The 26,373-nt window shown below is 41.3% G+C and overlaps 1 protein-coding gene across 7 annotated transcripts in view; it reads right to left on the bottom strand.

Annotated features, from left to right (window-relative positions):
• CTDP1 (CTD phosphatase subunit 1) overlaps positions 1–26,373 on the bottom strand; it is a 287,209-nt gene that overhangs the window by 72,228 nt on the left and 188,608 nt on the right. For 6 of the 7 annotated variants that reach the window (XR_004538415.1, XR_004538416.1, XM_033934447.1 and 3 more), the window contains exons 11-12: positions 18,091–18,253; positions 3,692–3,786 (exon numbers count right to left, since the gene is read on the bottom strand). Coding sequence is in view for 5 of the 7 variants with exons in the window: in XM_033934447.1 (XP_033790338.1) it covers positions 3,692–3,786; positions 18,091–18,253 (258 nt within the window). In the remaining 2 variants the exon portion in view is untranslated. The remainder of the gene's footprint in view (positions 1–3,691; positions 3,787–18,090; positions 18,254–26,373) is intronic. The other variant, XM_033934443.1, reaches the window with a different exon arrangement.

Here is a 26,373-nt window from a genome sequence, read left to right as displayed (position 1 = left end):
AGACAAACAGGTGAAACTGCCTTCACAACAGTGAGGGGCACAAAAACAACAACGAAGGAGACCAGATGGTACTCAATCCTTTTTGGGCCGAAACACGATCATGTCGAGTCTGTTTTACAATAGAAAGGATAGAGCACCATCTGGTTGTTGTTGTTTTTGTGCTACTTATGGATGTATAACATTTTGATGATTTATAATAGAAAATCTTTTTTTTTTTTTTTAACTTATACAGGTCTTAAACTAGTAGCCAACACTATAACAGGGTAAAACAAAGTTAAAACAATACAGCACATAAAACTGAATACCAAATTAGAAAAGTGTTTCCTGCCACATAGGCTAGCTAGTGTCTCACAAACTACAAGATGGAAGTACACTTCTCTCTCCTTATTGGCGGTGGATGTGGGCGGAACATAGCTGTGAATATGGAAAACCCGCGAATAACAGCCAGCGCTTTTACTATTGAAACCGCAAATAACTTTTCAACTGTTATTTGCAGTTTTTAGAAACAGCTACTAATATTACTATTGAAATTCGAAATTTGGGGGGAATAACAATATTTATTGCATAACAATACAGTAGTGTACAGTAATAATCTCAACAGGGTAAAAAAAAAAAGTTCAACACTGATTTCGCATCAAGGAAAAAAAAAAGTTCAATACTGAGTGTTCAATACTTTTGCGCTTTGTAGCCATGGTGGGAGACCTGACCTGTTCCTGAAGGAGAGGCAATATTTTTAGGCTGATAGCAGGCAAGCGGTGATTTCCAGGGTAATAGCGATTTTCTCCATGCATGCTGGGAAGCAGCGATTTTGAAGGTAAAAGATTTGAAGAAGCAATTTTGTGGGAGAAAGCATGGAAGCAGTGATTTTCAGAGTGAATGTTAGTAAGAACTAAACTTTTTTATCGGTACAGTAAAGGAAAAGGAACTTTAATCATGATATAATTTTTAGGGGCGGAGCCAGCATGCGAAAATCGCGAATAAGTGAAACCGCGAGTGTAGAAACCGTGAATACGGAGGGAGAAGTGTAACATAATAGAACTGTTTTTGATTTTTATATAATTAGGGTATGCACAGATTATTTTATTATTCAGCATTATAAAAACACCTTAAAAAAAGACCTATCCCCCTCCCAACCCTTTAGTAGCACACAAACGTAAATAATCGGTGAGACAAGATGAAAAGCATCACTCCACCCCACAGTATCATGCCCCAATAAGAATATACAGAAACACTCGTATAATTACACAACAGTACAAAACAAAACAATTCCAGACTTTTTCACATTTATGAAACACCTTGTATTTCTCTGCAGTCAGTCTCTCCATTTCACAAATGTAATGCAGCTTCTGGAGCCATTTAAGAACAAGAGAAGTCTCCATTTTCCAACATGTTGCAATAGGCAATTAAACTACATTCACACTAAGGCAAATCAAATTTTGCTTAAGATTCAAAGAAATCTGGCACAGGTTTATTAAACAAGTAAATACCAGGATCCCAGGGAAGGAAAGAGCACAACCAGCATTGTAAATGATTTTGAAAGGCTTTCGAAAAGACCCTCATATCTTTCTACAGGATTACCAGATATGACCCATCAATTCTACTTCATCTTAATGATGCCAACACTCATACATGTGCTGGAGTCTTACTGGCATCAAGTACCACCTGAACATCACTTTAGCACCATTCTCTTATATATTACACTGGCCAACACTCATTTTGGTGCCTCAAATGTTAGACCTGTTTCTGGGTATATTTGACCTGCTGATTCCAAAAATGGCACCAGTTTTCACCTATCAGTTCTAGTTTTTGAGATACAGAACATGTGCCATATACCATTCTTCACTTTGCTTGCTCATTAAAAATCAGGACATTTTAAAGTAGTGTTTAAATTAATATCTTTTAAGCATGAAGGAAACACTAAATATTAAAAGTGTATAACATGAAAATCTACTTATGTTATACCATAAGCACAAGTTTGTAATACAAACTATCCAGTCATTCGACACAAGAAGCTCCTTTTCTAAGGCTTCCGAAAGTAGAATCTGCCAGTACAATTCCAAATAAGATTCCAACAATAGTCTGCCATCATGTGTTCATCCCATCTTCCTTGGTATCTGGCTTCCATTGTTTTTATGTCTTGGTGAAATCTTTCACCTTGCTCTTCACTTAAGTCACCAAGGTTCTCTGGAAAGTGATCTAAGTGACTGTGCAGATAATGGACTTTAACACTCATGTTACAGCCAAGCCTGTGGAAATGAAAGAGCATATCCGCTACTAATTGTGTGTAGTTGTCTGCCTTCTTGTTGCCAAGAAAGTTTTTCATAACAAGAACAAATGAAGACCAGGCACATGATCTGATTTTGTTCACTGATGCTATGATATGTGGGTCATTTATAAGTTGTTTGATCTGTGGACCATCAAAAATTCCTGTCTTCAGTTTTCCAATGGTAAGTCCAGGTAACATATGCGCTATGTATTCAATTCACAAAACATCTTTATTCAAAGCCTTTAAAAATTGTTTCATCAGGCCTAGCTTTATAGTTGTGAAACAAAGGTCATTAATATACACACACAAAAAGTGGGTAACTTAAATACATAAATTTCCCATTCAAAAAAGAAAGTTTGTTATGACAGCCCCATTCTTCAGAAGAGATCTTTTAAATAGCAGTAAAAAAAAATAATCAATTCAACCATATCTAAGAAACTAGAGCTGATGTGGTCTATCCAATGCAATTTTCTGAATCAGCTCCCCAAATAACTCCAGGAACAGGTAAAAAAACCCAAACCAAGGCACCAAGAATTTTTTTTTTGTTGGCCTGTGTTAACAAAACACTTCACTAATGCCTGTTCTAGGAAATCCTATTCATGGCTCTCATATTCTATCCCAATTTCACTGTGTCATTTAACCCTGTGTCCTAAGCTTTTAAGGGTAGCATCCCTGAGGGAGTGATAATAAGGTTATATGTGCAAAGGAAGACTGCAGATTTTTACTAAGAAGTCGTCTTTCTTCAATATTTTTGTTTAATTAGACTAAAGCATAGGAAGTGCTCAAACTGGTAATAAGGAAAGTCGTCATGAGCCAGTTTTGGTTTTTTTTTTTTTTTTAAATAAAGGAATTAACTCTTCTAAATTAAAAAAAAAATTTGCCCCAATAGGACAGCCCCTGTATTTCCTACCTCCTAAAAGAGGGGTCCTGAAATCCAGTTCTCAAAGTCTACAATATAGCTTGGTTTTTAGGATTTCCACAATGAATATGTATGAGATCTGTTTGTGTGCAGTGATTCCAAATAGATTTCATACGTATTCATTGTGGAAATCCTGAAAACCAGGATGGGTTGTGCTCCTCGAACACTGGACCTCAGGACACCTGTCCTAAAGCATTCGGGATCCATTCCTAATGGGAACAATGGATTAAACATAATGGGAGTAAAATGCGAAAGGTGAAAAATCAGTGTCCTCTGCGCAAGTGTATATAAAATAGTGGGACGAAAGGCATAAAGGCGCGGAGGGAACAACATCACATGCCTTAACCTCTGATGTCCCACTAGGAATTGTTCAGTTTTTACCCAGATTTTAAAGGGTGGTTTTGAAACCATTCTATAGCATATCTAGCTGCTGAGCAGCACAATAGTACAACAAAGTTGGGAACCCTCCCAAACATCCTTTTTTTCTATTTCTATAAAGTATGTACCTGAAAAGCCTTGGTCTTTTATTGTTCCAAATATAGTTAATCAAGCGGTCTTGCACTGCAGACAAGTACGCTCGTGAAAGATTAATGGGAAGAACCTGGAAGAGGTAGAAAAGACAGGGGACAATATTCATTTTTATAATGGCTATGCTACCAAACCAGGAGCAGTTCAATAGTCCCTATCTGTCTAGATTCCACTTAATTTCCTGTGTAAGCCTTGTGTAATTAGCTTCAAAAAGAGCTGTATAATGGAGCATCAGGTTAGCGATAGGTTAACTCCTAAATGACTAAGGTGATTACAGCCCCAATTAAATGAAAAGAAGACAGCTAATCTGTCTTGAAAATTAGGAGGAAACTTAAAGGCCAAGGCTTCCTTCTTAAATATATTCACTACAAATCTAGCTACCGTACAATAACTTTGAATATATAACAATGATTAGGAAAAGATGTCAAAGGACAAGTAAGGGACAACAATACGTCATCAGCAAATGATGCTATTTTTGATTCTAGGTCCCTTAGACATATCTCAATGATATCAACATTAGCCTGTATTTGTGTAGCGAAAGGCTCCATGACCAATGCAAATAGCAGAGATGAGATAGGGAGTAGCCCTTCCCAGTACAAACATACCAGAATTACTCCCACTGACTCTCATAAAGACATGAGGGAAGGAGTAAAGAGCCTGTTCAAAGGTTTGAAAATAATTACCTATGGTACATAGACCTTGTCCAAAACTTTGTCCATGAATGGACAATGAACTCTATTTGATAATGAGCAATAAGCTGCAAATTTACTATCCTACGTTGATTATTTGCTGCTTGCCTTTTGGTTATAAAACTCACTTGATCAGGGTGAATAAGAAAGAAAAATCTCTGATAATCTGTTAACTAGAACCTTTGCCAAGATCTAGGGTGGATAAAAATCAATGATTTTTTTTTTTAATCTGATGTTTTTGGGTTAAATCTGATATTTATTTAATTGGATTTTTAAAAATAAAATGCTTTTTTGAGGAAAAATCTATCTAAAGATAGTTTTCTATTTAAAATATATTAGTTCAAAAGTTAGGATTAGTTTTTAATTATATAGAATGAGGCTGTATATTCATGAAATGCTAACATTTTTGGTAAATGAATTCTATTAACCCATTCATAATGTCACAGGTAAGTTTTCTATCTAGAAGATATCACAGATACTTGGTTTTGCATTTCTCAAAACTGCTTTTATATCTTATATATGTCATGGCAATGACACAAAAGTCTATTTTATATGTCACCGTGGTATACAGTATATGGCAAGGTTCAGCAGTAAGGCGGTTCCACTTCTTCACTGTGTTCTTTCTTGTTATGCCTGTTGTTCCTCTTTTTATATTCTGTTTTATTGATTATCTATGTTTGCCCTTTGTATTATGCATTGTTTATTAAATTTTAATAAGTGTTAATGTTTTGAGAACTTTTTAATTAAGAACATAAGAAGTTGCCACCACTAGGTCAGACCATTGGTCCATCGCTTTTGTTTAATATACTTTTGTTTTATCATTATTGTTTTATCATCATTGTATTTATGTATATTATGCTACTTATAGGTTGAAATATTTTTATATCCATTTTAGTATCTCACTAGTCCCCTGAGGAAGGCTTTTGCTGAAACTGGGATCCTAGTTGGGACCACTACAGATTAAATAGTTCTCTCTGTTGGACTTTATTGTGGACTAATAAATGTAGCTTTTCTAGTTGGATTAAGACATCTCACTTGCCTCTTTTTGTGTTTGTTTTGTTATTGTCACTGAGGCTTGTTTGGTGCTTTTCTTTCACTTTGTCTGCAAAGATTAACATGCTGCTTTTTCACAGCAAAAATGTTATAAGAGTTTGTTCTAAAATGTTGAGAAAACAACCTTAGTCCCACTGATCCTTTGCAAATTGATGTACATAGAATCAACCCCTTACCTCATAAGTGCTAAGTTTATGTATCTGCACAAAGAGCTAACCCACCTTTCACTAAGCTGCGGTAGAGGTTTCTACTGTGGCCCAGAGTGTTAAATGCTTTGATGCTTATATAATTCCTTAGCGTCAGAGCATTTAGCATTCTGGGCCGCAATAGAAACTTCTGCTGCAGCTTAGTAAAAGGGGGAGAAGGAGGGAGGGACAATCAGTAGTAAAAAAAAAAAAAAAAGGGAAGGACAATCAGTAGTTGTTTTTTTTTATTTATTTAGGGGAATCTATCATCAACCTAAAGGATTCTAGAAACTGTCCACCTTCGAGATCACCATTCTCCTGTTCTAGTTTCAGTTATCTGTCCAGGATAGTGTTTCAGTCACATCATATAAATCACATATCCACAGTATATCATCTAAAAGAAAGAAAAAAATCCAACCATCCAGGAACCACCATAGATATGTTTGTAATAAAAAACAGATTAGAAAAAGATTATTGATGAAAAAAAAGAGTTACCCAGTTTGTTTATACAACAAACTCTTCTTTCCATCTGACTGAAAACCCACACTTCATTAATAAGGTTCAATCACTGAGACCAGGATACAGTCCACCCAGCAGAGCAGATGTTGCAGGGAAACTGTTGGAGTGTTTTTCAGATAAACGGAGCAATGTGCAACAGATCTAGAGGGTAAAATTGTTAAGTCTTGATGACTGGAGTACCGCATTATTGCAACGGTCTACACATCAATTTTGCAAACCGGCCTAATGGGTGCAGCTTGCTTAAATGGGGTGGCCTATACATGGAGCAATACATCACCTCCCCCTTAAATGCCTCCCTCGCCGGTAAATACCTCCTAGACGGCTGCCTCCAATCACGCAGTGCAGGGCAAGAGTGATATTTGCAATCTCAAGCCTTGCCCTGTGCCCCTTCCTGATTGGCTGCTGTCGCAAGAACTGACGGCAGCCAATCAGGAAGCAGTGCGGGGCGAGGCTTGAGATCGCAAACATCGCTCTTGCCTTGCACAGCGTGACTGGAGGAGGCAGCCGGCAGCCGTCCAGGAGTATTTACTGGCGAGGGAGGGGAGGGGGGTGATGTATAGGCCGTCCCATTGTATAGGCTGACATAGGTTTTAAAACTCTTAGATAAGCCACGGCTAGTAACATGGGGTGGCTTATCTAAGAGTTTTAAAACCTACATTGGCATTTCCTGCAGCCTATACTAAGGGGCGGCCTATACATGGGGAAATACGGTAATGTCCGCAATGATTCTGTTGCATGTGCTTGTATAACAGAAGAAGGGAATGTCTTTCTTGTAAAAACAATTGATACTTCAGAAAATGCACATAAAACAAAATAAGAAGTAGCAGCAAAAGCTACAAGGGCATGCTGAAAACTTCTCAGCCCAACCAAGAGGAGAATGATGTGGAGCCATGAAACTTACAAGTTATTCCACGCTTTTCTTGACACTTTTGTTTCAATGATATTAAATGAAATAAAAAGTGTTAAGAAAAGTATGGAATAACTTGTTAAGTTTCATGGCTCCACATCATTCTCTTCTTGGTTGGGCTGAGAACTTTTCAGCAGCCCCTTGTATAATAAAATGTTAACAAAAATTCAAATGTTTAATACACAGTTTAATTACAGATAATGTTACAAATGTATCCAAGAATAGAAGAAATTTAGAAGAGCATGAAGAGAATACCAAGCTAATAACATATATATGGTTGCTCATTTGCTGCGCATCCTAGCCAAAGACTTCAGTGTCCCAGAAATAAGACTATTGTTATTAAAATTACTAAATACTTCTGCAAACATCATTTTGCTGCAGCAGCAGCTCTGAAAAGAATGAGTAGAATCTAACTAATACTCCCACTAGATGTTAGATGAAACTCTGTAGTGGACTATTTTGAGCAGTATATAAAGAACTGGCCTATTCTGATGACAAGTGTGTGAACAAAATTGAGAGAAAATAGATGGTACTGTTACAGCCAAAATCCTCAACATTGGGCTTAAGAGAAATGTTGAAGATATGCTGAGAATCCTGAAACACATTTCTGAAGCTTTAAACAAAATACAGAAAAATAGTGTTTTTTTAAAATCTTAATTTATTTAATGAAAATTATGTAACCATATAACAATAAACAATTTTAAAACAGAAAATAATGCATGTAATAACAAGAGGTTATAAAGATCACAATATGACTATCATAATACATACAAAGAGCTGCGAGAATTACTGTATTTACTTGAGTTAATAAATAACATTTTATGGCAGACTACTTTTTCCTCACAATTTTTAACCAAATTAGTTTTTTCACAATATAACATTCATATCTAAATGTTAAACATGTTAAGTTCCACCATAACTCAATTGTGAAAGATCTTTCCAGGAGAAGCAAATAATTTTTTAAGCAATTGCTATGAGGAATTTAATAATAAGCAATTGTCATCTGACAAAAGGGAGTGAAAGGAAATGCCTTTCAGAATAACAAATTTTATAAGAAATAGGGATAGAAATATTGAAGATTGCACTAATGGTTATCCATATTTCTAACCAAAATTTGTTTGTAAATTCAGAATCAAAAACAAGATGCTTGATATTGCCAATACATTTTTGCAGGGCCAACATTCTTTAAAAAAAAGAGAAACTAATACGATGTGACTCGAGGGGTGTCCAAAGGGCTCTGTGGGCAAGATAATAAAGTGATTGAATGATGGAAGAGGATCAAGAGCAGTGTTTCTCAAGTCGGTTCTGGCCAGTCAGGTTTTCAGGATATTCACAATGAATAGGCTTGAGATTGGTTTGCATACATTGCCTCCATTGAATGCAAATCTTTTCCTTGCATATTCATTGTGGCTATCCTGAAATCCTAACTGGCAAGGGGGTACTCCTGGACCGACTTGAGAAACACAGATCTAGAGGACTTATATAAAGAGGACCAAAACAGATCCCATTCATGATGAGAAAGGTGCATTAGTGTTCCCTTTCCAACATTTTCACAGCCCATTTAAATTTGGTGAAGAAGATTGTTTAAGGATTTTATAAAATTGAGATGTTGAATGGAGAGTCACGTGATGTGTTGAGCCCGGCAGGATGAGTTTGGTCAAGCTCTTAGACCCTGTGCCTCATTCACCCCCATCACACCCTAAACTTTACAACTTCTTGTCTTGAATGTGTGTATGGACAAATACTTATTGAGGGCTGAAGCGGCGATGAGTGGCAAAACAACTCGGAAAGAGAGAGAAAAAGAAAAAGCCAAACCGGAATGGCTGGATTCTAAGATGGCAGCATCCTTGGAGGAGTGAGCATAGCAGTGGTGACTGCATTAGATCCCGGATTTATACAGCTATCTGGACAACAGGCCGACTTGGAAATGCTGACTGCAGAAACCACACGGTGTACATTTGGCAGTTGCTATAAGACATCTCTGCACATCCTGTGATATACCATTTTAAGCTACATTAGGTGCATTTTAGTACCTAATGCAGCTTGAGTAAAGTGACCCCAAGTTTTTATTGCTTTTCATTCATTACAATTCTTATTAACACAGTTTATCAACAGTAAGTTCAACAAGTAAGAGTTCAACAGTAACCATGCAATCACAGCTCATGAAAAGCAAATCAAGTGCCTCAATAAACAGCATCCTCAATTTTCCAACTTTATCAAAAGATTCTTTCAGATTTGCCTTATATTACTCTCTCCCATCTCCTATTACCTGCCTGCCTTCCACTGCTTCTTTCCCTCTCTCCCCAGAAGTCTTGTTTCTTTCAGACATTACATACAAAAGTGACCAACCTTCCAGATCTTTTGGAATACCTTTGCTGTCCCCTTTAATTCATAAGAAATTTTATTCAACATATCTGTTTTAAGTATCCCATAAAAGGATGCATCTGTACTTTCCTCTGCCTGTTTTTGGCTGCCAGTATCAAAGTATGTAACAATCCATGGTCTGTCTTTTCAGCCCCCTCCCCCAGCCCAGAATCAGACCCAAGGGACACTTCCTAGGGTCCTCCACCTATGTATCCCTGTCCAGTGCTTCACTTGCGTCCAAAAAACAAACCAGAACTTCTTTAAAACCAGGCATTCTTACCACATGTGCTCCAGGATTTCCTTTTTTCTACAATTTCTCCCACATAAATCCTTTTTATCATCTCAAGCTTTCTCACCCTTCACTGGCATTCAATATCATATATGTACTAGGTTAAAATACAGTTGCTTACAATTTATAATATATGAGCAAGTATGAATGTGGATGGTCTACCACTCTTTCTATACCACCAGCTCTCCTAACTACCTTTCCCACACTAATATTTTCTAGGGTCTCTTTTCCTGCTTCAGCCTCCAATGCTTATATTTCTTTGACATCTTATCTCCCAGTCTTCAAATAAACAATAATATTTCCAGTTGTGTGGACATTTATGTGCGTTTTGCATTTCCTCCTAGTAAAAAATTTCACAATGGTATTGTTGTACCTTCATATGTATTCTCTCTTGAATGTGACCATGAATAATAATCAATACTCCTTGGTCTAACAGATTTTTGTACTTTGTCAACACTACCTCTCTGAAAATTTTTCTTAGCTCTTTAAAATTGGATGTGGACCCTAGATGATGGCCCTACAATTTGCTATAAGGGAAAATGAATCCTTGTACGTTTTGTGGCAGGGAAGAAGACTCTGTGGGAGATGGAAAATCAACAAAGGGTTTTCCATAGCCATAGCCAAGAAGTTTACCCAAAGCTATGCCTAAAAAGGAAATAGTGCCTGAAACCACTATTCAGTCTAGAGTTAAAGCGGCAGGTACCTGTTTGTTTCTTCCCAGGTCCAGAAACAAGCACAGCACTGCTCAGGTAAAATCTTCCAGAGATACAGCACAGAAAGCACAAGCAGAGTGACCTGGAGCTAAGCTGAGAGCTGTTTCAGGTCCATGCCAAGCCCTCATCCAATCAGAGGAAGGAACACAGCTGATAACAATCTGGCAGCACCAGGAGGGGAAAAGAGAGGGTTTCTCCCATTAGAGGTGAGCAGCAGACACCACCAGTAGCAAAACCCCGTGGAAGCAGAGTGGAAAAGGCAGCTTTATAGAAACTGCAGAATTCAGCTTTAATTGAACCTCAGGTATGCTCAGAGAGTGAGGGAATGCTGTGGGAGCAAGAGTCTCAAGATTCTGAATCTGCTGAATTTATGGAGGTGTAGGAAGGTGGGGGCTGGTCTACAAACAGTGGTAATGAAGAAAACGTTTTTGAAATGTCTGACATGGACACTGTTTAAAGGACGTTTAAAAGTACTGCTCTGCTCTATGAAAATGCAACAGAAATTAGCGTAAAGAATTTGTGCTGACCAAAACTAAGCATTGGAAGTTTGGGGAGGAAAACTGCTGAAAGTTTGCTTTAAGAGCTCAGTTCTGCAGAACTGTTTGTGAAGAAATAAACAGGGCTGTACAAGCAAGTTGGAAACTGTTTGACAACTGGTGAATGTGCAGTTGGAAGTTACTCACTGTGAAGACGACCTACTGGGATAGTATTATATCATTGGATGGAATCTATAGCAGGTCAAAGGGCGGATGATCCCATAGCTGGTTCCAAAACCGGTGCAGTGCTTCAGTGTGCATTTGAAATTAAGGAAGTCAGCCAAACTGGTGTGCTAATGCAAGCGCCAGTATGCTTTAAAGCAAGTAGGCAGAACTGAAGCAGGAGGCCAAGCTCTGGCCGGGACTAGTGGGAGATAAAAACCACAAATTGTTCCTGCGAGAAATAGTTCACTGTTTCGGAGAGAAAGTTTAAAGACAGTTATATTTTTGCTCTGAACTGTTTTGTTTGAGATTGAATGCACAAGTCTGCTTAAAGGAGAGAATCCTGTATTTTTGTTTGTATTGGAAAACTTTTGATGAATCAATATCCCTCTCAGGAAGGCCTTGTCCACGTCCCACACCATTCTAACATCCACCTCCCTCATGTCATTCATTTCTTGATATTTGCTCCATGTAGTTACCAGTTGCATCTTTACTACTTCCTATGACAACTGCTCCCACTGAGATGCTTACCCTCTAACTTTCCCTACTTGCAATATTTCTGTAACCACAGAACAAATTGCTATTACAACTGGGTTTTATTTGCACATTCCCTCACCACCATAAAGTGGCCTTCTCTGTTTAACAAAAGATTAGGTTCTTACTTTTGCTAATCTTTTTCTTGTAAATCCACACTTTATTTTGGGACCTATGGGTTATTTTCCTCCACCTGCCAGAATCTGTAGGAAACCTCAAACTCCAGAGGCTTTTACCCACTCCCTCCTCATACCTCATCACTGAGCATGCTCCTGTGCTCACCAGTCTTAAAGCAGCCAGGAACATCTGTAGAGAATAAGAACAAGAGAGAGGAACGGGGAACTTCCCGGCAAGCAAATCAATTCTGCTCATATAAACAAATTTAACAATGAAAAACAAAAAAACAGGTTATGAAACATTGGAAATCTGAAGGATAAAACAGGGCTATAAGGAGACACAGCTTGCATTGTCAGAAGAGGGTGCCTGAACTAGGGACCCCCTCCCAAATTAAGTGCTAAACCCAATCGGATGGCACTCTTATAAAGGCTCATCAGAAAACAGAAATCTAACTTACCAGTACTTGTAAGGCAGACAATCGGCAAATCAGCAAGTACATATAGGATGGGTTCCCAGAATAAAGTGTGGATTTACAAGAAAGAAGATTAGCAAAGGTAAGAACCTAATCTTTCATTCTTGTACAATCCCATTATTCTGGGGCCCGTGGGATGTAACAGAGCAGTCCCGAAAATTCAGGGTGGGACTGATGAGCCTGCTGCCAAAACATCGATCCTGTAAAACTTGGTGAATGTATGCAAGGAAGACCAGGTAGCGGCCCTACAAATCTCATCCAAAGAAACAGCAGATGACTCTGCCCAAGAGGCTGAAACTCCTCTGGTCGAATGAGCCTATACCCTGAGGGGCCGTCATGTAAGTCGTGGAAATGGTCACGCGAATCCACCTGGAAATGGTAGCTTTAGAAGCTTGCTTCCCTCTGTGGGCAGGACCTGTGAAAACAAGCAGGTGGCCAGAGAGGCAAAACTCGGTGATCTCCAGATACCGCAATAAACTTCTGCGCACGTCCAAGGACTACAATACCCAGTTCTGCTCCCTCAAGCAAGAGGAAGCAAAAGCAGGAAGCTAGACTTCCTGATTCACATGGAAAGTGGAAACTACTTTCAGAAGAAAGGAACAGTACATATTATCAAAACGGAATCTGTAATAAGCAAAAAGTGATCCCTGCAGGAGAGAACCTAAAACTCCGAAACCCTGTGGGCTGAAGTAATAGCCACCAGGAAGACCATCTTCATCGTGAGATCCATCAAAGACACCTGTTCTAGAGGCTCATACGGGGGACGAGACAAAGAGCGAAGAACCAGATTAAGGTTCCAGGTCAGGCACAAGGGAGGCCTTAGACGCAATGCACCCCGCAGAAAACAAACCACATCTGGATAAACTGCCAATAAGCCCCTCAGGGAAGGAAGACTCATACACGAAAGACCAACAATCTGAACCCGAAGCGAAGCTACTGCTAGACCTTTTTTCAGGCCATACTGTAAAACTCCAAGACCCGAGGAATCAATGGAAGAGAATGGTCCACCTGTTGCAGAGCGCACCAGGCCTGGTTAAACACCTCCAAGCCTTCACTTAGGCCATCACTGTAGACTTCCGTTTGCTGTGAAGCAACGTGGCAATCACCATCAAAGAATAGCCCCAGTCTGTCAAGGCTGCGCGCTCAAGAGTCATGCCCTAAGACCAAAGCAGTACGGATCCTGCATTGCAATCGGACCCTGTGTCAGGAGGTGAGAATGACAAGGTAACTGGAGTCCCCAATCCTGCTGGAGCCGAAGCAAGTCAGCATACCATGGCCGCCTCGGCCAATCAGGTGCCGCAAGAATCACTGGCTCCTCATGGACCACTAGCCACCTCAACAGATGTCATGTCATGGGCCATGGAGGGAAGACCAAAAAAAGACCCTCCCTGGGCCAGGGCTGAACCAGAGCATCCAGGCCTTCGCTGCCAGCCTCTAGACGCCAACTGAAGAACCGATCGGCTTTCTTGTTGGCTGCAGTCGCCATGAGGTTGAATGTGGGGCACCCCCATTGATCTACTCTGCAATCGAATACTTTTTGAGAGTGACCACTCTCCGAGGTCCAGTTTCTGATGACTGAGAAAATCTGCTTGAACATGTCCACTCCTGCCACATGCACCGCAGACATCGCCACAAGGTCTCTCTCCACCCACCAAAACAGCAGCTGAGCCTCCACACGCGGAGAAGGACTTTTCGTGCCCCCCTGATGATTGACTAAATCCACCACTATGGCATTGTCCGAGAACACACGGATGGCTCGATGACGGAGATGAACCTCAAAGTGGAGAAGGGCCAGCCGAATCGCCCATAGTTCCAGGCAATTGATCTACCACTTGCGCTCTGAGGGTGCCCACCGGCCCTGAACCGGGACAGCCATGCACACTACTCCCCAGCCTTTGAGAATCGCATCCATTGACAGAATCACACAATCCGAGATCTGGAGCAGAAGCCCCCTGGACAACGAAAGAGGACGCAACCACCAGGACTGGGGTGCATGTAACAGGTTCCGCTATGGATTCCAGCACGAAAGCAGAGCCTCCTGCAGCAGCCGCAGACGGGCTCTGGCCCATGGGACCAAATCTATCGTTTCCACCATGGTCCCCAGAACCTGGAGATACTGCCAAGCTGTCGGGATCAGAGTGGCCAGAAGGTCCCTGAAAATCTGTTGCAACTTCCCCTGACTGATATGAAATCAAACTCCCAGGTACTCCAAATCTTGGGTGGGCTCGAGGTGACTCTTTCTGAAGTTGATCACCCAGCCCAGACATTGCAGCAACTGTATCACTTGCCGAACAGCCTGACGCCCCTAGGACAGAGGGAGCTCTGAACGACCAGTCGTCCAGATAAGGGTGAATCCGGACACCCACGGTGTGGAGATGGGCCGCCGCCACCACCACCAGCCACCAGCACCATCACTCTAATGAAGGTCCGGGATGCCGTTGCCAATCCAAAGGACAGTGCTGAAAACTAAAAATGTTGTCCCAGAACATATAATTATAGATACTTCCAGTGGTCTGGGAAAATCGGAATGTGGAGATACACTTCCGTCAGATTCAAGGAGGTTAGAAACTCCCCCGGCGTCAGATTCAGGGAGGTTAGAAACTCCCTTAGCGCCACCGATGCAAACACTGAGTGCACTGTCTCTATGTGGAATTGAGGGACTTTCAGGGCTGCATCAACTGCTTTGAGATCCAGAATTGGTCTTCAATTGCTGGATCCTTTCTTTGGAATGATGAAGTACATCAAGTATCTCCCAGAGCCTGAGTCTCGCTTCGACATGGGTTTGATTGTCGCAATATCCAAAAGTCTGTGGACTGTGGTCTGCACCTGAAGCACCTTCTCAGGGCGGCCCACAGTGGAATCCAGAAAATACTCCGTCAAAAGACAGAAACTCCAATTTGTAGCCATCTTTGAGAACCTCCAGAACCCAGCGGTCGGAGGTGATGGCCTTCCATTCCACCAGAAAGGCCGACAACTGCCACCCAATGCACAGAGGAAGAGACATCGGCCTGGCATCAGAACTGTTTCTTAGCGAAAGCTGCCGGCCAACTTGCTTCGGACTGCTGATGGTGAGACCCGCCGAAGCATGGTCTGGCAGTCGAAGAGGACCGCTGTCCTGTCCTTGGGTTTTCGATCCTGAACACTGGACATAAGATCAACCAGACCCTGGCTAAACAGGAGCTGACCCTTGAAGGGCAACTAGCTCAATGTAGCTTTAGAAGATGAATCACCAGACCACTGCTGGATCCAGTTCATTCTGTGAGCCGAAACAGAATAGGTGCCAAGCTTGGTGAAAATTTTCAAAGTGTCATACAAGGCTTCAGCCAAGTAATCCACTCCGGAGATGAGAAGATCCAAATTACAAAGAACCACAATGTCAGGATCACGGTGCAGCTAAGAATGGCACGCCCTAGCCACGAAGAAGGCCGTCACCCGTTTAACACCAGCCATGGCCTAATCAAATAGACACTTAACGATGACATCCACACATCGGTCCTGGACATTCTTCAGGACTCCCACACCCTGTCGCTGGGGAGTGATGTGCGCTTGATGACCTGCGCCACCGAAGAATCCACCTTCGGGAAAATAAAGCACTTGTTAAAGCCATCCGCCAGGGATAAAGCCATGCCATGGCTTGAGCATATTTCAAGGGACTCTCTGGAGTCTCCCAGATATCTGTAAGAATCCGAACAACGTCAAGATAATCAGGAAAAGAGGCAGATTGTGGCCTCTGGTCACTTATGAGGGAACATTCTGCAGTGACTGGCTGTTCCATCTGCAGCTTCAATTCCTGCAGAGATTCAAAGATTAAATACACAAGGTGAGTGGGTTTGAAGAATCTACGCACAGTGGGAATCTCCCCCAAATCATGGTCTCCACATGGGTCCAGAGCCTGGAGATCCGCCAGATTCACAACATCCATGACCACTGCAGTGCTGCTCTGCAAAAACAGAGGAAGGGAAAGAGTGTCTGGCGCAACTGCGGGCACAGCCGATGTACTCCTCGGTACCCCCGTAGGAAGGCAAGAAGACAGACTCTGGTTCCTTGGAGCAGGGGTCCCTGCGACCGGCGGAAGGGAAACAGGCAGAGACTTTTTAACTGCCTGATAAAACATATTCACAAATTCCGGGGGGGAAAACCATCCTCTGCGACGGGAGCTGACTTATTCGCCTCATATTTGGAATGCTTGGAAGATTTATGAGGTTTATATCCCTGGAGCCACGCTTGTGTTTCACCAAAATGCTGCCAGCACACTCCCCAGGGCCCCCTCATGCTAATTTTGTGTGAGTCAGGGCATAAGGCATTTGAAGATCCTCTCTGGAGCTCGAAGGCATGAGAGTGAAAACTGCAAACAAAAAATACTGAAATAACACTAAAGTAAACACGAGCAGTAAAGATAAGCTCCTACAGCCAGGCTTGAAGGAAGAAAGACTGGTGAGCACAAGAGCATGTTCAGTGATGAGGTATGAGGAGGAGGGGGTAAAAGCCTCTGACGTTCGAGGCTTCCTACAGATCCTGGCGGGTGGAGGTAAATAACCCACTGGTCCAGAATAAAGTGGGATTGTAGAAGAAAATGTAGTAGTCTGCAGAAGTAGTTATTTTTCACAGACTAATATGTATATTCTCTACTTCTGGGTTAAAAGCCCACCATACATCATCTGAATAAAATAATTCTGAGAGAACGATATGAATACTACAATTAGTTTTGAGATATTTGAGTGGTCAAGGGAACAAACAACATTTCTGTAGAGTATGAGGAAGTATGTGTGAGTTTTTCCCCCTATAAACTTACCCCCTTCTACAAAGCCGCGTGGTAATGGCCCCGAAGTCCATAGAGGTTTTGATGCATATTCTGTATGGTTTATAGGTAAATTGGTGATACACCATAATAGTGTCCCATTGTATTCCTCTCTTGCCCATTTTTACTAAAGGGTGCATAATCCATGTCTTAAATTACTACTGAGTGCATGTTTTGTATATTTTAGGAAAAGACAAAGAAGATACCTGAATCATCAAGACATTTCAGCTTCCTAAACCTAGTCACTTATTTCTTCCACCAGATTTCTTGGTTTTCTTTAAACCTTTGCTTTCCATTTCTGCAGTCTTGTGCTGTATTTTCTCTAAATTCACAAGTATAATTTTAATCTCTTCTAACCATCTTAACCCTTTTCAGTATCCAACAATATTCAAGGTATATATCTCCTATTTGATTCTTTACATTTAAGTACCACCATATGGGACCCACATGACCACCCCAAAGCAGCTTATAACATATTAAAGTGTAATTACAAAAAATTGAATACAACATATTAAAATAGAATTCATCAGAATACATTAAATGCAAATAATTAAAACAGCTCAAAACAGCTCACATAAGAACAAAAATAACACAATTAAGTTAATACCCAAGTAAAACTGACTTGCTACTCTTGTTAAGAATAGTCTAAATTCATTTACAAATTTTAACTAAAAAATTGCAACAAAACCTAAACAAAGTTAAAACAAGTATCAACAATAACTCCTCCCCAATACCTCTTCATACCAGATACCTCTTCACTCCAAGCTTGATCACTATTCTCTCAGGGCAAGTCTGTATTTTTTAAAACAATTCTACCTATATATCTTCAATAACTTGTTAGCTCTTTCCCAGCAGTATTCTAATATGCACTTTCATTAACACTGAGTCAGTCTAACCAGCCTACTGCAAACTGCATTTTACCAGTTTTTAGATATACTATATAAGACTATGAAACAAAGTTCTCAATTAACCTAATAATCCTTTAGTCAGCAATCTCAATGTTGTCCCACACTAACAGTGTGGGATTAATTCAGCTCACCTCTTTATCCATACTTTCTAAGTCCTCTTTACACATTGTGTACAGCGGCATTGTTTCAGACATACTTGGCTGGCGTTTCCTTTTGGTTGGGCCAGGCTGCATCTCATCTTCACCTGCTGTCATCTCTTCATCAAATATCAGCTCTTGATGTGGCTGAACAATTCTGCAAAATTACACAGGTTCCAAATAGAAATAATCAATTTAAACCACACCTTTCTACAAATGACTCTTCAGATATACTTCTGATAACTCTAGAGCTCCTGTTAAATGAATCTAATAAATCTCATCACTGATAAAGCTCCACTCAGAAAAGCAATATGCTCACTTCTAAGTCTGCAAATTTGTTTGCAGAGTTCTCACTCTACAAGTTCACCTCCATTTCAACTATACAACTTAATTTAAAACAGATACAGCTGCTTCAGTCAAGAGTGCTATAACTACCATGCAGAAGATCCTTGCTTTGAATGAGTTGAGTCTTCTTTTTTTTAAATTCTTTATTGATTTTTAATCAAAAACAGTGTCATACAAATGAAAGAACAGTTGATATTACACATATTACACTATTATCTATAAGGTAACATAAATATCATTCAATAATTTCATTTTCCTGCATATAATAATATCATAATATATCCTAATATACAATACAAATAAAGATGTGATAGTAGTAAAGGTTGCAACATAAGCAATATCAGCAACTCATTTCTTAGTATTGCAACGGAAAGTGAAACGACACAAAAATCCATACGAAAAAGTTGATTATCGCTGAAAAATAGCTGGAAAGCGATGACCACAAATGCTCGCAGTCTAAGCAACAAAGTTCATGATCTGCAAGCCCTGATGTTAGAGGCAGATCTAGATATTGTCGCTATCACAGAGACATGGTTCAGTGAATCACATGGATGGGATGCAAACATACCGGGATATAATCTTTTTAGGAAGGACAGAGATGGTCTTAAAGGTGGAGGAGTAGCTCTCTATATAAAGATCAATATCCAAGCGACTAAAATGCAAGGGACCTGGGGAGAGGAAGAAGCTATATGGATTGCTCTGAAAAGAGAAGATGGAACTTCTATCTACGTGGGTGTAGTCTACAGACCTCCAACTCAATCGCAGCAAATTGATAAGGATCTGATTGTGGATATCCAAACGTTTGGAAGGAAAGAGGAGGTTCTGCTGATGGGAGATTTCAACCTGCCGGATGCGGACTGGAATGTTCCGTCTGCGGAATCGGAAAGAAGTAGGGAGATTGTGGATGCCTTTCAAGAGGCTCTGCTCAGACAAATGGTGATGGAACCCACAAGGGAAAAAGCGATATTGGATCTGGTCCTCACAAATGGAGAGAGTATCTCTAATGTTCGAGTGGGTGCTCACCTGGGAAGTAGCGATCATCAAACGGTTTGGTTTGATGTAACGGCTAAAGTGGAGAGCGGCCGCACGATACTTAAAGTCCTAGATTTCAAACGTACGGACTTTAATGCAATGGGAAAGTACCTGAAGAAAGAGCTGTTAGGATGGGAGGACATAAGAGAAGTGGAAAGACAGTGGTCTAAGCTGAAAGGAGAGATAAAAATGGCTACGGACCTTTATGTGAAGAAAATCAATAAAAACAAGAGAAAAAGGAAGCCGATATGGTTCTCCAACCTAGTGGCTGAGAAAATAAAGGCGAAAGAGTTGGCGTTCATGAAATATAAAAAAACCCAAGAAGAGGAGAGCAGAAAAGACTACAGGGTGAAACTGAAAGAAGCCAAGAGAGAGATACGTTTGGCGAAGGCACAGGCGGAAGAACAAATGGCTAAAAATGTAAAAAAGGGAGATAAAAATTTTTTCAGATATATTAGTGAAAGGAGGAAGATAAAAAAATGGAATTGCTAGGCTAAAAGATGCTGGGAACAAACAACAAATATGTGGAGAGTGATGAGGAGAAAGCAAATGTGCTAAACAAATACTTCTGTTCTGTGTTCACAGAAGAAAATCCTGGAGAAGGACCGAGATTGTCTGGCAAAGTTACACGAGAAAATGGAGTAGATTCTGTACCGTTCACAGAGGAGGGTGTTTATGAGCAACTTGAAAAACTGAAGGTGGACAAAGCGATGGGACCAGACGGGATCCATCCCAGGATACTAAGGGAGCTCAGAGAGGTTCTGGCGAGTCCTATTAAAGACTTGTTCAACAAATCTCTGGAGACGGGAGTGATTCCTGGGGATTGGAGGAGAGCTGATGTGGTCCCTATTCATAAAAGTGGTCACAGGGATGAAGCAGGAAACTACAGGCCGGTGAGCCTCACTTCAGTTGTTGGAAAAATAATGGAAGTGTTGCTGAAAGAAAGGATAGTGTACTTCCTTGAATCTAATGGGTTACAGGATCCGAGGCAACATGGCTTTACAAAAGGTAAATCGTGCCAAACGAACCTGATTGAATTTTTTGATTGGGTGATCAGAGAGCTGGATCGAGGACATATGCTAGATGTAATTTACTTGGATTTCAGCAAAGCCTTTGATACAGTTCCTCATAGGAGGCTGTTGAACAAACTTGAAGGGCTGAAGTTAGGACCCAAAGTGGTGAACTGGGTCAGAAACTGGCTGTCGGACAGACGCCAGAGGGTGGTGGTTAATGGAAGTTGCTCGAAGGAAGAAAAGGTGACTAGTGGAGTCCCTCAGGGTTCGGTGCTGGGGCCAATCCTGTTCAATATGTTTGTGAGTGACATTGCTGAAGGGTTAGAAGGAAAAGTGTGCCTTTTTGCAGATGATACCAAGATTTGTAACAGAGTAGACACCGAAGAGGGAGTGGAAAATATGAAAAAGGATCTGCAAAAGTTAGAGGAATGGTCTAATGCCTGGCAACTAAAATTCAATGCAAAGAAATGCAGAGTAATGCATTTGGGGATTAATAATAGGAAGGAACCGTATATGCTGGGAGGAGAGAAGCTGATATGCACGGACGGGGAGAGGGACCTTGGGGTTATAGTGTCCGAAGATCTAAAGGTGAAAAAAACAGTGTGACAAAGCAGTGGCTGCTGCCAGAAGGATACTGGGCTGTATAAAGAGAGGCGTAGTCAGTAGAAGGAAGAAGGTGTTAATGCCCCTGTACAGGTCATTGGTGAGCCACAGTAATAGTAAGGGGGGGGTCTCCTAGTTCTTATGAAGAGTCTCATTGGGAATACCATGTAATGTTAGGCAAAGAAGTTATTTAAATGTTTCTATCATATCTCTCCTCTCCCACCTTTCCTCCAAAGTATACAGATTGAGATCTTTAAGTCTGTCCCTATACGCCTTATGACGAAGACCACGCACCATTTTAGTAGCCTTCCTCTGGTCTGACTCCATCCTTTTTGAATCTTTTTGAAGGTGCTTCTTCTAGAATTGTACATAATATTCTAAATGAAGTCTCACCAGAGTGTTATACAGGGGAATCAATATCTCCTTTTTCCTACTGGCCATACCTCTCCCTATGCACCCTAACATCCTACTAGCTTTCACCGTCACCTTTTCAACCTGTTTGACCATCTTAAGATTATCACATTCAATCACCCCCAAGTCCCGTTCTTCTGTAGTGCACATAAGTTCTTAACCCCCTAAACTGTACCGTTCCCTTAGGTTTTGCAGCCCAAATGCATGACCTTGCATTTCTTAGCATTAAATTTTAGCTACCAAATTTCAGACCATTCTTCAAGCTTTGCCAGGCAAATCTTACTCAACAGCCCTGCAGCAATATTGTTTATAAAAATGTTAAAAAGGACAGGCTCAAGAACAGAACCTTGAGACACACCACTGGTAACATCCCTTTTCTCAGAGTGATCTCCATTGATCACCACCCTTTGTCGCCTTTCACTCAACCAGTTCTTAACCCAGCCTGTCACTTTGGGACCTATCCCGAAGGCACTCAGTTTATTTATTAGATATCTGTGTGGAACTCTGTCAAAGGCTTTGCTAAAATCTAAATACACCACATCTAGTGTACTCCCTCTATCCATTTCTCTCGTCACCCAGTCAAAGAAATTGATCAGATTTGTCTGACAAGACCTACCTCTAGTGCAGTGTATCGCAAATTGTGTGCATCCTGAGATTTCTGGTGTGCCGCGACACACCGGCCAAGAGGAGAGTCATTCACACCGGCTGATTTCCTACTGGATGTGCCTCTCGCCGCGAGAGGCACATCCTGTAGGAAATCAGCCAGTGTGAATGACTCTCCTCCTGGCCGGCCTCTCTCCTCTTCTCCCTGTACCTCCCGGATCCTTGTAATGGCGGGGTCGCAGCAAGATGGGCCTCCGCGCATGCGCGTGACATCATCACATCGACTTCCAGGTGCCTTCCGGCCGGGACACTGCATTTAGTGTGCCGCTAGCTGGAAAAGTTTGTGGGAACTGCTCTAGTGAATACATGTTGCCTCCAGGTCATATGGCCTTTCAAGTCTGTCCATCCATACCAGATCATATCTGATTGTCACACATTTCTTGAGTTCAGATATGTCAATACATGCATGTATCACATCAAAAAACATGTCTGTAATACAGAGCTTACTAGAATATCTGCAGGTTCTCACAAGGCCTCTCTATGAGAGTCAATGCCTAATAAATTTGCAACTACAAACAGGCCTAAATATTTTGTGCTTCAACATCTTCTAAACAAACAAACTGACAACAAAAGAATAAATGCAATGGACTACACACATATCTTAGGTAGCAAATTTGTGAATAAAGTACATAATTATGAAACAGTACATTTAAAGTAATAAAAAAAAAAAAATATATAGATAGATAGATAGATATAGATATATACAGTAAAACCTTGGATTGCAAGTAACTTGGTTTGCAAGCGTTTTGCCAATGATTCTTCTCTCTCTGACACTGCAGGAGTGTAGTGACTTTTCTAAACAAGCAAGGTCTTGCAATACATACAGTATACATGCTTGACATTATCACAACTGAGCTGATGGTTCTTCTCTCTCTGACACTGTGGAAGTGTAGTGACTGTTCTAAATGAGTGAGTTCTTGCAATATAAGTACATACAGTATTTTTTATTAAAGTTTTTGGGTTGTGGAATGAATCGTCAGTTTCTATTATTTCTTATGGGGAAATTTGCTTTAATATATTGGATTACAAATATGGTTTCGGAACAAAATGGTACAATCTGACCTACAACTGTATACCATCATTATTGCTGAACCTCAGATTACAAGGTAGTGCCCATGTTTCAGAAGAAAACCAAAGTGTAGAACTTGAAAATGAAAAACTGATTAGTTTTAAATTTGACATAATAAAGAGAACAGAAGTAGTAACATTCATTACACAGGTATAATATAAATAGGTCCCTCCTATCAGAGCTGCCATCTGAGGTCACCATTGTGTCCGATTAATCTTTTGTGGAGAATGCTTATCTATGACAGGCATTGTCCACAAACAGGATTAATCAGGGACACAATGGTGACCTCAGATGGCAGCTGGACAGAACAGCTCTTCCAGAGTTCAGAATAAATGTATATTTCTCAACATCTACAGCCTTTTGTATGTGCACTAATCTCTTCAGCCCTCTCACTTAGTTTATAGTTCAAGTAGTAGAATTATCAGGGAAGTGGGAGGAATTGTGTGCCTCTATGAACACTAGTGCTGCCCAATTTAGGGAAAAAATTTTCGATTCGATTTTCCTGCCCAATTGGGTGTTTTTTATCAAATGTCCTGGCAGGTTTATTTTGTAGCCTCTTTACACCACAGCGCCAGCATAGGTACGAGAAGGCAAAGGGGGTGGGATGGGTGAACAAAATAAACAAGACTTTTCCTTTTTCTGTTAAGTCCTAGATCACACTCGCTGTCTAACACCAGCTCTGGCAGGATACACATTTCAAATCTGACATATTGTAATCGCAAAACAGGAAATAAAATTATTTTTTCTACCTTTTGATGTCTGGTCATTACTCAAATTATGTTGGTCCCAGGCTCTGGTTTCTATTTGTCTTCTGTTAACTTGCTTGCCAGGGTCTCCTGCCCATTTGACGTTTTCTTCTTTCTCCATGCTCACCATCCATCTTCCATCTCTGTCCTCCCCATCCCTTCCATTTCCCTTCCCTCCCCGGAGTTCTGGCATCTTTCCTTTTTTATCGTCTCCAACACCGCAGTCCAGCATTTCTCTAATGACCACTCCCCCTCCCTCATTCTTCTCTTCCATGGGATGCGATAAGGCAGTAAACTTGCACTCTTTGGGCCACTGGCAGCAAGAGTGAAGCTTTCCCTTTGCTACTGCTTTGAGCCTAAGTGGAACCAGGAAGCGGTAGCAGAGGAAAAGCTTCCAGCTGCGGAAGGCAGCGTGTTTACTTCACTCACACTTCCTTCCTCTTCCCAACTACCCTCCTAGACAGTATTTCTATCCCCTTCCCTCCACACCACCCTTTGGGTCCAACTTCTCTTTCTTTTCCCTCCAACCCATTGTCCACCATCTGTTTTCAGACCCATTATTTCTTCCCCTTCACCTCCCCCCTCCTCAATCCGGCATTTGCCCCTCTCTTTGGATCCCCTTCCTCCTGTGTACTTCTAATAACTACACCAGGGGCCTCCCTGAAGGCCGCCATGTTTCCCCCTTTTCTCCACTGTCATCCCTCTGGCCTCCCGGTCTCAATTTAAAAACAAATTAAGGCCTGCGGAAGATTGCTAGTGGCATAGAGGGATATGGGTGACTTAATTTATGCCAGGTGCATACCTGGCAGGGCCTCCGCGTGTGCGGATCACCGGACTTGATGGACCATAAGTCTGATCTGGTGATAGCAGTTCTTATGTTCTTATGGCAACTACTGCAATCGAGACCTGCCACAGCCAGATAGGAGGGCTCCCGAACAGGAAGCTCTGCCACAGGTGCAACAGACTGAAAAAGACCCAACGCACCTGCTGGTTGAATCAAATGAGTTGGGTCTGAAGAATACACCTTTCAGTGGAGCCAAATAAAATCCGGTGAAAAGGCCTACCCCGCAACTATGGCAGAGCTCTGTTGAGGTACATACGCCATGCCAAAAGAATTCCCAGGCTTGGAACGCAAGCGTTTTGCACTAGACTCCAGGATGGCCTCTGGGCGAGATTTTCTTCGGAAGGCATGAACCCAGGCTGGCTCCCCAGCCCAAGAGAACTCAGAAGAGGTGAAGTCCAAAACTCCTACCCCCTCTCACAGCAGTATTATAACCAAAAGAAGGAATCCTGGCTAGGAAAGGGGGAAAAGAACTGAGGGGAAGAGAATGGAGAAGAGGCTAATAGTGAAAATGAAGCAGAGGAAGAAGAATAGACATTTAGAGCTGGAAGAAATGGATTGTAAAGGGAGAAAAGTACAAGAGAAGAGACATGAAAGGGAGAATAGAATTGAAGTCAGTGAAAGCGAAAGTGCAGTGGGGGTGTGCGTGCATGGGCTATGAAATAAAAAGGGGTGGGCTTAAGAAAGAGAAACAGATGAGGACAGGGAGAAGAACTGTGTGGGACTCAGGAGGAAGGGCTAATAGAGGGGATAGGCTGAGAAAATAGCTCTGAGAAGAGAGAGGATTATAGTTGGAGTGTAAGAGGACTAAGAGGTAGAGAGAAGGATGGAAGTGACTGGAGGAGTGAGACTAGGAAGAGAAATAGAAAAAGAGGATATATTTGAGCCATATACTCGATTTAAAATTATCAGCTTCTTCCCACAAATGAGCAAGTATCGTTATGTGGGAGATAATTGGGCTGGGTCAGTTGAGAGGTGGCTACTGTTTTTTTTCCCAGCCTTGCAGTTAATTGGATAAATAAGGTATTTTATTTAGGGGGGGGGGGGGGTTGAGAAAGGGGAAGAGTTTGTGATAGCATGCAATACCATGAACTAAAATTCTCTTTGTTAAAAATTATTTTCATTTGCACCTCTGGCTCTGGGAAAGGGATTAGCACTTGTATACCGCCTTTTTGTAGTTTTACAACCACATTCAAAGTGTACTTCAAGCATTTTCCTTATCTGTACCGGTAGGCTCACAATCTATCTAATGTACCTGCTAATGAGAGGAACTATGTTTAGGGATTGAGTTAAAGTGGAATGGAGAGTAGCACTGTTCCTATCCTTCACATGTTAGAGGTGACAGGATTCTACTGGCACAGTTTCTGGGTATAGCAAGAGACATATTACTAGGATTATCATATTTTGAGCGATAAAACCCCAGACACATGGCCCCGCCCCTTTCCACCTCCAGCCTCACCCCCACAAAGCCTCCTCTTGCCCGATGAGCTCTGGAGGGCCTAGATAATGTGTGCATGTGTGTGACATCATCCGCCTATGCTCAGAGGCCCTCCA

This window comes from Geotrypetes seraphini, chromosome 2 (genome assembly GCF_902459505.1).
Source record: "Geotrypetes seraphini chromosome 2, aGeoSer1.1, whole genome shotgun sequence".
Classification (NCBI taxonomy): Eukaryota; Metazoa; Chordata; class Amphibia; order Gymnophiona; family Dermophiidae; genus Geotrypetes; species Geotrypetes seraphini.
The sequence above is the reverse complement of the archived record's forward strand: the minus strand, read 5'-3'. Positions and strand labels throughout refer to the sequence as shown.